The sequence below is a fragment of the Halyomorpha halys genome, unplaced genomic scaffold, assembly GCF_000696795.3.
Source record: "Halyomorpha halys isolate HHAL.00 unplaced genomic scaffold, Hhal_1.1 Scaffold164.1, whole genome shotgun sequence".
Taxonomy (NCBI): Eukaryota; Metazoa; Arthropoda; class Insecta; order Hemiptera; family Pentatomidae; genus Halyomorpha; species Halyomorpha halys.
Window position 1 is genome coordinate 661,085 of NW_027108420.1, and position 12,347 is coordinate 673,431.

At 28.5% G+C, this 12,347-nt stretch overlaps 1 protein-coding gene across 14 annotated transcripts in view; it reads right to left on the reverse strand.

Moving 5' to 3' along the window:
• Window positions 1-1,096: 1,096 nt before the first annotated feature.
• Hrb27C (Heterogeneous nuclear ribonucleoprotein at 27C) overlaps window positions 1,097-12,347 on the reverse strand; it is a 181,879-nt gene continuing 170,628 nt past the window's right edge. For 11 of the 14 annotated variants that reach the window (XM_067046738.1, XM_024361987.2, XM_024361966.2 and 8 more), the window contains 2 exons: window positions 6,341-6,410; window positions 1,097-1,537 (listed from right to left, as the gene is read on the reverse strand). In XM_067046738.1, the coding sequence (XP_066902839.1) occupies window positions 1,353-1,537; window positions 6,341-6,410 (255 nt within the window). In that variant the 3' untranslated portion in view covers window positions 1,097-1,352. Of the gene's footprint in view, window positions 1,538-6,244; window positions 6,411-12,347 lie in introns of all 14 variants that reach the window. The other 3 variants (XM_024361972.2, XM_024361976.2, XM_067046737.1) reach the window with 3 other exon arrangements.

A 12,347-nucleotide genomic window follows, 5' to 3' on the forward strand; every position in this document is an offset into this window, starting at 1 on the left:
TGTTGACGTTATCTTTGTGTGAAAAACAAAGGAAACGCCTAAATCGCAATGGAACGTTTCATTGATGATTATAAAACAAGCAAAGCAATCGATTAAGCCAATTGGTAGCCTTTGGTGTTTTTTCAACCTTCTTAACTCGTTGTACTTCCTCAGTGCGATACATAAACTCAACATACCTAATCGTTCCTCTTGCTTAAACACTCCACTTTTCGTAACTGTTTCGTTGCGGACGATCCGGAGCAAACCTTATACTCATATCACAAAGCAAGTTTTCTTGGTCCCAGTAATCAGCAGCCAGATGGTGCATTTCTCAGAATGTCCTTTACTTGGTATAAATCGAATAAATAATAACCATATTTGGAACTTCTAAATTTCTCATTTGCTAAATAAGAGCATTTATGACTTACGGAGGAACATATGTACCGAACCCTATGTGATGAAATTCGACAAATATATACCTCATTAGCTAATAAAGGAGTGGTACCACTGTACCTATGTGGATCATCAAATGACATCTTTATTAAGGACAATAAAATCTAATTTATTTCTTAAATCATATGCACATGTTCATATTACACGAAGTAGCACACATCAATGATAAAAAAATTTCTCCTATAAGATAGCATGTATTTATTTTTTAAAATTAAAAATTATCAATATAATTTTATTGTTAAACATTATAGAAGTCTCAACACTTTACCATATACATATATATATATATATTAATTTTTTGGTGCTATGTGAAGATCATTATCAGATAACAAAACTTCACCCTTAATTCGTATAACATTTTTTTAGCTTTGATAGTTATTACAAAAAATAAAAACATTTAGACAAATAGCTAGAATTTATATTTGATATACATTCATAACCTTTTTTTTTTTTCATTTTCTTTTTCCGAGTATGTATTCCCAAATAAAAAAATCTACATCAGTGTTTAGTCTTAAAACTAAAATGATCTAAGAAATTTACAAATCAAAAGGAGAAAAAAATCATGAACAATGTTCAAGTCTCGATATTTTTTGTCGGGTACAAAGAATATGTACCATATAAATGGCGGAATAGAGGAGTGAACAGTCAAAAATAAATAGAACAATAAGTTTTAGTTTGATTTTTTTCTTTTTTTTTTTTACAAAGGATTTACAAAGATATAATTTCAAAAACTAGAATATATTTTAACAACGTACATTATTCAAATTAAAATTTCTTTGGAAGTGTGTGAAGAAAAATAATATTGTGATAAAGAAAGAAATCCATTCAAAAAAAAAAAGTTTGTGAGGCGTAAAGAAGGAACTATTATTATATAAAAAATATATAGAAACAATGTATATCATTATGATGGATGTAGTTGTTCAGTTGCGCCTGTAAGGATGGTAGGGCTGCGGAGTGGAGTTGTATGGAGCTGGCCTCTGAGGTCCTCCAGCGTAGCTGCCGTCACCACCTGCGTGCGGAGGAGACATTGTCAGATAGGGCAGGACCGAACCCGTCACCATGCAAGGCGGGTGCTCCGTCATGCGGCAATCCACCTTCACCACCTCTGCTCGGTGGCAAGCAACGGGTCATGGAACAGGATCATGGAAGGGGAGCACAGGGTTATTCAAAGGTGTACACAAAGGAATAAGCCAATCACGTTTTGATTTGGACACAGTGCCAGTTTTTACAAAAAATAAATTCAAAAGACGCCCTGGCGCTAGTATACTTGGGGGGGGGGGAAACCATAAAGAGCCAAATCTCTTTTTCCAAATCGAAGTTTCTTTAGGTGTCTGATGTGTAATCACTACATCTCAACTATGGAGTACATTGTATTGTCTGTTATCCTAAGGAACAACTTACTTAAGGTTCCCTTTAAACACTTCCTTCAAAAAGTAGTTCCTTTTAAAACTCTCCTTTAAGTTTTCTCTTGGTAATAGGGCATTAATTAGTTTCTAATTCCTATTCCAAAAAGGATTAAGGTTCCTAAGGAACACCTTACTAAAGGTTTCATTTGAAAGTTCCCCTGAACAAATTGTTTATTTTATACTTTCCTTTTAAAGCAATAGTTCCTAATTCATATAAAGAAAAGGAACGTAATGGGGTGTTTATTTTTTACCGTAGATTTGATATGAGAAGACCGGGAGTGTGTTCAGTTATGATATACACATAAGTAAAACTTACTTATTTGTGCCGACATTTCAGATCATCATGAGTCCACCAACTTCTTATTCAGTGAAATAATGATGAAAATTTAATATTACTGAAGAGTAAAATAATCATGCCCAGGTAAATATTGAAAATTTTTTAAACTATATTTTTTATCCCTTGATAATTTACTTATACTGAAAAATATTGCTTCTTGTTACTTAGTCCCTTTGATTCTGTAACATAAGGAGACAGGTTGGTAAATAACTGCTCTGGTCACCTCATAGTATACACAAATTATAAGCAGAAACCCCTTCAATGACCTATGTCCGAGGGATATATAATTTCCTAATTTTCATGTCACTGAAAAATTTCTACAGGAAATTCATCAAAGCAAGAAACTAAGTTAGAAAATGAGGCAAAAAATTGAAGCAACTACTAACATAAAAGTATTCTCAATAAATAATTAAAGGAAGATATTAACTCATTAATTTCCAAAGAAATTAGTCGATATTCTAGTCATAAAACTTAATTTAAAAATAAAAGTTTGCTAGAAAAATTACAATACAGAAAAATACATACAGCATTAGCTTTAAGTCACCTTGGTTGTCAGCAAAAGTAATTTTTGAATTTTAATAAATCTCCCTAAATAAACTGGCACTAGCGTCATGACCAAATCAAAACAATCATTTATTTAACTTTCTGTTTAAATGGAATAAATTAAAGGAGTTGAACATGTGAACAAGGAAATGGTAAAATGAGAGGTTGTTGTTAGTTACATACAACTCTACTACTTTGTGTTAATTAACTATTTTAGTGTTGTTTCATCACATCATGCATTTCATGCAGTTGTTAAGAAATACAAATACAACATATATACAATTATTGGGTTAAAATCACAATAAGCTAAACTACACCCTCCCTTTTTAAATCTAAAGTAACAAAAAAAACTAGATTCAATTCAAAACAATGCTGTTATCATTGAAAGAAATAATACAGATTCATAAAATTAAAGAAAACGATGGCCCAACTAAAACGAGAAACACTTTTTACTATCTCCAGCTAAGTTAAAAAATAATTTTCATAAAATTATAAATTTTGACAAAAAAAAAAGGAATATGACTGATAAATAAATTAAATATGTCCCCCTAAACATTATAACTGTCTAGCACTGCAAAACATTTACTGCTTATAAAATCGGGTTGGTAATAAAAGTGAAGCCTTTTCTTTTTGTCACTTGATAACTTAAGCCTCTAAACCGAGGATGTAAGTTCATTTCATAAAAAAAAAAAAATTTCAACCATCAAACAAATAATTGGTTTCAAGGAAAATTTATTTATGAGATAAAAATACATTAAATAAGTAGTGATTAAAACAAAAAAAGAGAGAAATTCGATATTGTCTCAAGCAGAGCAAACTAGGTCCAAATTATAACTTCACCCACTAAATATTTCTGGATTAAAGCAATACTTCCATGATTTTAAATTATAATCAGAAATTTAAAAAAATATTTACAAACACTAAATAAGAAATAAAAAATCTTAAAAAAATAAAAATATCAAAACTGAAAAAAAAGTTAACAGAAAAAAATTCTTAAAGCAGTATCAGATAAAAAATTCAAATACTAGTGATATTATCAACTATTTGTTAAGTTGCTGTATTAACGTAATTAGTGTTGTGCAATGCAGATCAGTTATAATGAATACAAAACCAATTTTTATCTTCACTCCACTCATCAATCATGTAAAAATTAATATCTCCTTTTATTAAAAAAAAAATATAGATGAAAAATATAATTACCTTAATGAAGAAAAATTAAATTTGTATTGTTTGGGCAATCCTACATATCAAAATAAATAATTCTCATGAGCTATCAAAATTGAAAATTTGTTTTTAAATGTTAATTAATTATTATCCACTATTCTAAAATTAATTATTTAATGACTTCAAATCATTTTTATTTAATTTTGACAATTTAAAGACACTAAAAATTTTGTTTTCTACACTCTTAATTGAGGACAATGTATGCACATATGGCCAACAAGTTTTGTTAAAATTGCATTATTTTATTTTCCCAACAGGTACACATTTTAAAATTTCCCCAGAAAATGAAAAGAAAAGAATAAAAGTTGAGGTATCAAAAATAAACAATTGTTGGTATTAGAGGTAGGTTCAACTATAAATTTATATTCAACTGTAAGAAATGAATAATACAATCAGAACATTTCGATCACTAAGAGCCTTGACTCACTCACGAAACTATCTGCCAACAATTAACAGTTGATGTTTTTCCAATTCATGCATCATCGGAATAGAAAAACAAATGTATGGAGACAAAATGTACATCTCACATCAACCAGAGTTAGCTTATTATTCCACATCTAGAGAAATACAAATGTATGATATTTGATTTTTTTGTACCGATGACGCCTAAACTGGCAAAATGCTAACTGGTGAGTTGTTTACCGGTAGCTTACAAACTTAAAGCCTTCTGATTTAACAGGTAAGCAACAATTATTTTATATCTCTTACAGAGTTTTGCTCTTTTATATCAATAATACCAGTAAAGGTAGAGGAAATATATATATATAAAATATTACTTTTTGTATAAAGAATGTGTAGGATTACCCACCCAATAACTAAAAAGGTGACCATCTCGTCGACTTATAGTTATTGCCTACCTTATTTTCAGCCAGCTTCATTTTTCTTCATTTTAATCATGTACATATTTATTTTTAAAAAATGATTTATTTAAGTGGAAATTATATGAAAAGTGGATTCGTACTGAAGAGCATAATTATATAAGTAAAAAGTAAAGGTTTCTTATTAAAATTTGAGTGATTCAAAATCTGTTTAAAATTTGTATCAATTATTTATTTAATTTTTCTGATTTAATAAAACATTTTTTTTTTAATTTTGTTATTGTTCCCTCCCCATTAATGATAAACATACATTGTTTACACTATTAATAAAAAGTATAAAAGGAATGGAATTAAGGATCATAGCAACACTGCAAGTACTTGCTGATGATTTCAACAAACCTGCCACTTGTTATTAAATTAATAGTTTTTTTTTTTTTTGGACAAAAAGACAAACAAAAATTTAAAAACAAACAAATAAATAAATAAAACATAAAAATCATGATTACTTCAACTTGTCCAGAAAGGAAATTAGAACCAGTCAAATCAACAAGGTACGAACGAGTACTCGCAATGTTGCAAGAGTTGGGCAAGGTTTAAACAATAGACACACTTAAGACTTGCGTGTTCTCTCATCGCTATTTATATTGCGCTCAGCATCATTAACACAATAATACATCGTCTAATAGGAATTTTCTTACGTTTTAAAAGCATCACGGACTTGAACAATGCCAAGTAAATATTTATAGAAAAAATACAAAATAAAACTCTCAGAATAAAAACAGGCAAAACAAACATTAAATAACCATAATCAATCAATAATAAAAATAGCAGTTTAAAATTACATAATAACTCCTCCAATAATTGTTATCTTACATTGTACTCTTGTCCAGTCAGATATAGTCTAAACCTAAATATTTATATTAAGCCTGGATAAACCTATTTAAAATTTAATTATGATTACTTGTATAAATTATTATGATTACTTATTTTAACCATTAAAATTTAAAAGTGTAATCCTATGATAAAAATTTGTACAATTACTGTCAGAACAATTAACAAAGTTCGTACTAATTAATATTCTATCTTTATATTTTACTTATTGCTCCTTATATAAAAACAATGGCCTCTTAAACTTAATGACTGTTCACTTATTATCATTATTATTAAAAATACAGAGGGAAGGAAGGATACTAAGGGGAAGGGGAACGGGTTTTAACATTCAGGGACAAGTTAAAGTAACCACAATTTCATTAAATATACTTAATTACCATTTGTTTTACCTTAAGAAATTTCCTATTACCTGTATGTACAATCAGTCGATGGATCTTTAAAACTAAGCGATTTAAAAGACACTTTTGCTTGTCCTTTTTTTTTTTTTCTTTTTTTAATATGTAATATTAGTACATTTATAATAATAATAAGGACATTTACTTTTTACTATATATGTTAATTTAAATAGACAAATAATTACGCCCTAATCTCACTTAAAAAAGACCTATAGGTCTGAGATAACACATGGCTGGCTTGTGTCAATCATGAAGAGGGCCATTCCTTAAATTCATAAGGCTTGTTGTACCCACCTCCGGTCGCTTGGGCGCCACCATCAGGACCAGCGTAGCTCCTTCCGCCACCGCCGTAACTTGTAGAATCCTAAACACACAACCGACAAATTTTCTCCTCAATGCCATCAATTTAAGTAAATATTCATTAATAATAGTGAATACCACAAAACAACTTTAGAAGAAATAAACTCAATTATTGTTATTAACTCAATTGAATAGTAGAAATGTCATAAATATTACTATCTAAAGGACAAATAGCAAATAACTTTTTTGGCAGTAGTATCAAAGTTCTAAAATAAAAATAAAGAAAACAATTATCATTTTAAACTTGGGATTACTTTCCAATTTATTTAGGACCAGATGTGAATGTTGTACTGTTAAGTTTCTGAAAACCCATTAGACAATTAGACATTGCTCTCAAATAATGAATTAAGGTGTGATAGATCAAATAATCATAAAATCAATAATTTAACAAAAGGTTTATACAGAACCAATGGACAAATTGAAAATATGATAATCCTGGTGTAGTTATAGAGATAAGTAATGGTGGCAGTCAGAAAAGAACTTTAAATAAAGAACCAGCCAAGAAAAAAATAAATAAAGAACCAGCCATATCGATCCCTATTGCAGGTCTTCATCGGTGCTTAAAAGAAAATAGGAACAAAAATAAAGTTACCATAGTTTAGCAAAACATTGCAAACAATGATAAAATTATTAAGAATAAAATTATAAAAATGGTTTGAAAATGAAGAAAATAAGTTGAAAATAATAATAAAAACAGCTATACGTTTTGATTTTATTTAACCATTACTTTATTTGTTATCAATATTTTATTCTATTCATGGTAACTTGTTTTTTTTTTTTATTTTCATACATGTATTTTTTTTTTTTGCTATCTTATAATACCACCATATTTCATATTTTGAATATTGCAAATATTTAGCCATGAAGAAGTCATGCAGCTACCTGGGTCAAAACGTTGGATCCTAATAAATACTTTTACTATTTAAGTACTTTTCAGATCACCATCAAGACAGACAATCTTATCCTTTAATTAATCTTATTCAGTCAACTAATAAAAGGCTTCCAATTTCCTATCAACAAATTATATGTTACGGCCATAGAAAGTTCTAATAAACTGAAATGGATAAAACAACAGTATATTTTTTATTAAATAAATATAATCCTGTCCTATTTATTAAGTCAGATTTAAGATCCTGTAAAATATATATGATATAAAATTTATAACACCGAGGTCTATAAAATTGAATGTTTTCTTACTCAATTATATTAAACAATATCAAAAGTACTCGTTTTAAATCATTAAATTTAACTTATCTTTTCTTTCTTAATTAACTTAAAAAAAATAAAATAATCTTACTCATTATGTCTATTTATTATCGGATACATGTGAAGTAAAAAGAAATCCAATGAAATAAATAAACACTATATAAATTGATGTTTGAGTGAATTTTAAATAACGTCAACAGCTATTTAGTCCACTCACAAGGATCAAAAATTTTTTAACTTTACAAAAATTAGGGTATTTTTTTTTTTTAATAAGTCTTTTAAGTTGGTGTAATGTAGAATAATTCTATTTTTGTAAATTCTCCTGCAGCCATCATTCATAATGCATTTTCTCATACATGATAATAAATATAATTAACAGAAGCACAAAAAAGTATTACATACTATGAGGGGACACACCCCTCCCTACTGTCGGATCAACCCCCACTTAATAAATTAAACGACTATTCATTTAATTGTACTACTCATTGCTAAAATTGTATAAGTGTAATTTACACATTTCTGTAGCTCAGATTACACGGTCATCACTAAAAATTTGAAGTATAATAGAGAGGTTTAAAATATGAACTGAATTAGAACCATTTTTTTTTTTATATATGTATATATAGTTGACCGTAAAGATTTAAATATAAGATGATCAGGGTTGTGGTAAAAACTAGTTTAAAACTATTTGTTCTTTTTTTGACCGCAACCCTGACCATCTTTTATATTCATTTTTTTTTTTAAAGTCTATACCATCTAGTAATACTAATTTTGCCTTAAACTTGATGACCTTGCTACTTTTACTTTTAATAGAAATGTTACAAAGTCAAACTATGTTAACACCAACCAAAAATTTGAATTTTATCATATTTCTTTTAAGGAAAATCTAAAAATTAAAAGAGCTCTGTCTCAGGAAATATTAAAGTTGCCGGAGGTTTTTAATTATTCATAAAAATTAGATTACTTAAATAACTACAGGAAAATAATATGCATACTTTAATTATAAATTTCAAGTTTTCATTAGACAGTTCAAAAAGGTTTGTTGGTACTTGGTATTATTTTTATTTTCTGAAGAAAAACCTCTTTCAATTTGTAAACTGATATATGAATGTTAAACTAACTGTGTAAATAGTAAATTATATTTAAATAACTTGTATTTAATTTTACTTAATTTATTTGAAATTCCATGTAAATTAAAAAAAAAAAAAGCTGTTGATTGTAGATTATTTTAATTTTAATAGAACAATGAACTGGATAGTAGAGTAAACTGCCCGAAATGCTCAAATGTTAAAATTAATTTAAGAATTAATAAAAGAGCAAATTCTTTCAGAAAAAGAAATAAATAATACTATACACCCATTTTCTGTCAGGCCAATATATTGGAGATAATAATTGGTAAAAATAAGGAAAGTCTAAAAAAAATCAGAGGTTTTTCAAGAGGCAGGTGTGCTGTGGTGGTAGGATGAATTAGAAAACCTGAATTTTTAACATATCAACCCAGAAAACATTGAAAAAAAATTGAAGACAACCTAAGTTTTGTAAACATTTATGACAATTTGAGTGCACTAATTACAAAACCATCAAATGATAATTATTGCAAGTAAAGTCAGAAATTATGTTAAAAAAAAAGGATCAATTTTTAAGCGATTTATACTGTAACAATGCCACATAATTTATGGTTGTTACTGTTTAATTAAATTAAATATCTAAGGCTATTATTCATAAAGTAACCAAAAATTATTAATATTAAAAATTATAATACGGTTGATGTTACAGGGACCTGGGATCAGATCATTAGATAAGTATTTATTCTTTTAAATTTTTAATGAAACTTCTTTACAGACGTTGTACAACTCATGAAAATTATACGAAAGTATATTGATTTTGTGGTATGGGGGGTGAGGGGAGGAAGGGGCAACATTAGTCAATTCTAGCAGGAAACTTTTTCTATTGAAATATTAAATAGAAGAGTAGAAGATTAGAGGAACTCAATAGTTCCGGTAATGCCGATCTGATTATATTACATATTACAATATAAAAGTTTTAGCATTGACTTAAGAAATTGGATGTTCTATTCTTCTTATTATTATTCTGTAACTAATATTTTCTGCCTTAATAAGAGGAAACGCTTCATAATTATTAATAAAATATGTATTAAATCCTCTCCCAAGACTCCCACAATCTTGTTTTTACATTGGTATCAGTTACGGTCTAGTCTTTCTACCAAGATTATTAAAATTACCTAATGCTTATCAACCAAGGCCAAATTCCTAATCTGATAAAAATAATAATTAAAATAATGAAAAATGTTTATTTAATTTTTAATAAAATACAATATGAGATTTTAAAAATAAATAATACATTTAAAAATTCAAATTACTGAGTGATTATGAAACTGAATTTATGTCTTTTAACTGGCTGTAAATAGAAAAAGTAATAAATGAGAACATGGTCGGAGGTGGTGTCAATAATGATAAGTAAAACTTACTTATCCTAATTTTTTTTTATCCAAGGTCAACAATAAAAAGTAACAAACATGCAAATTAATAAACATATTTTATACATCTCAAGGACGCAAGCCCAGACCGTACCATTACAAGACATTCTGCCTGCTATAAACTCTATTTTTATTATTAGTTCTATAAGTAGTAGTTGTTTCTGTTAGTTAACTTTTCTCTATCTTTCATTCTTTAATTACATAACTATTATTATTTTTAATAATTCATCTTTATAATACGGTTTATAATTATTCAGTAATTATGAAATAGTAAATAGAGGAAGTATATGTGTGTGTGTGTGGGATCCCCGGGAAGTTAATAAGACTGACAAAGGGTATACAAATTATCCTAGAGTCCTAATACAAGGGAAAGAAGCCTTTGAAGTCAGAACAGGATTGAGACAATAAGATGGACTCTCATCATTGCCGTTTAACTTAGCCCTAGAAAAAGTGATTGGAGGATCAAGCAAAAGTAGTGGGGTGCACGTCAGAATTAAGTTTAAGATCCTGGTGTACGAAGACGACATTTGGGTTTTAGTATGTCAAAGATGGCATGGAAAGACTCTAATAAGAGAAGCAGAGGAAATCGACTTGCAGGTAAATATGAAGATAAAACAAAGTATATGATTGTAAACTGAAAAATCCACCATGATGACATAGTCTGCGTGGATGGCAAATCATTTCCGAAAGTAGAAAGTTTGAAATACCTCCACAATAACACCAATAAATGAGCAATGGACATGTGGCTCGAAGCAATCCATCAGGACACCTCTATACAACAATGAATACCAGGCAGAGTGAGACAACGTAAGGGCCAAAAAACCAGATGGATAGACTATTAACAAAGATATGGAAGATCTGCATGCAGGAAACAGAAGAGCATCAGCCCAAGATAGGCAGGCATGGAGAGGGTTGGTTTGGGCGGCCAAATATTTACAAGATCTATAGAATCAACCGAAAAAAAAAAAGAAAAAAAATTACATTAAACCTTTGTAATATAGTTGTACATTGGTACATTGTTTGTATGTTTTTATTGCTTTTAATAATATGTATGGCGTTAGATAAGAGTCGATTATTTCTCATAACTTATCTTTTCCAGTTACAACAAACTTTGGTCAACACACTTGCAATCCTCCTCCTCCCATTCTTTCAAACCAACTATCATTCACATAAAAGTTAATACATTTAATTCAATCCTAGCAAAAACCATTTCTTAAAATTTATTTTCAAGTTGTGAGTACATTAAGAGGTCTGGAAGGCAAATTTTTATCTTGTTCTTCAAAATGGATGTTATTGCTGACTAAGTAAGTCGTAATGTTCAAACACATCAGTTTGTCACCAATGGCCACGCCATTAGTGATTTATTCTTTCTTTTTTTAATGGAAAGACTCTATACAAGAGAAAAAGAAATGTCTAAAATAGAAATAAAAAATGGAGCTTTGCTCACAGGACTTTTAATTTCCATTGTCCATCTCTGGTTACCAAAGTGCTATGATATTAGTAAGTACCACACATTTCAGACATTCCCCATTATATGAAATGTATACATTCTCTTTATCCCACACTTGCATTATCTTGTCTTAGCAATATTCAGTTCTATTTCAAACCCTCCCTGAATATCTTTTCTATGTATTGTCCAGCAATGAATTTACATATAACCAGACATCATCGCTAGAACTTATTTATAGAAGACTTCTCATATTTTAAGAATATAACAAAAATTAATTTCATATTTTATAATAATGAAGATTTGAATACAAATATTTTTTATGTGAGTGAAGTGGTTATTAATACAAAACAAAAAATTACTTACAGGACTATTTAATCCCCTTAATAAGAACTGGTCACAATTAGACAGTTTTGTGAAAATTTGTGAGACAAAAGATAAATTATTTAAAAAAATTAACATACAAAATTTCACTGTTCCCTCATTATAACTGATCTCAAAATTCTAAATACATAAGACATTTGCCATTTTGGCATTAAAATATCATCAAAACCATTTTCTAGCCTTTTAATTTATATACTCTTTTGATTCATGACCATAATTCAAAAAATAATTATTTGATAGATCCCTTTATCCTTAACCATTAATTTATAATTACCATAAATTCATTAATTTACAATTATTAACTAATATATAGAAGTTGGTCGGAGGGTGTGGTCAGTGGTCTTCAACTCTGAACTTATATTAGCCTGTGGAGCATGCACAACATCATATTATAAATTTGCAAAGTT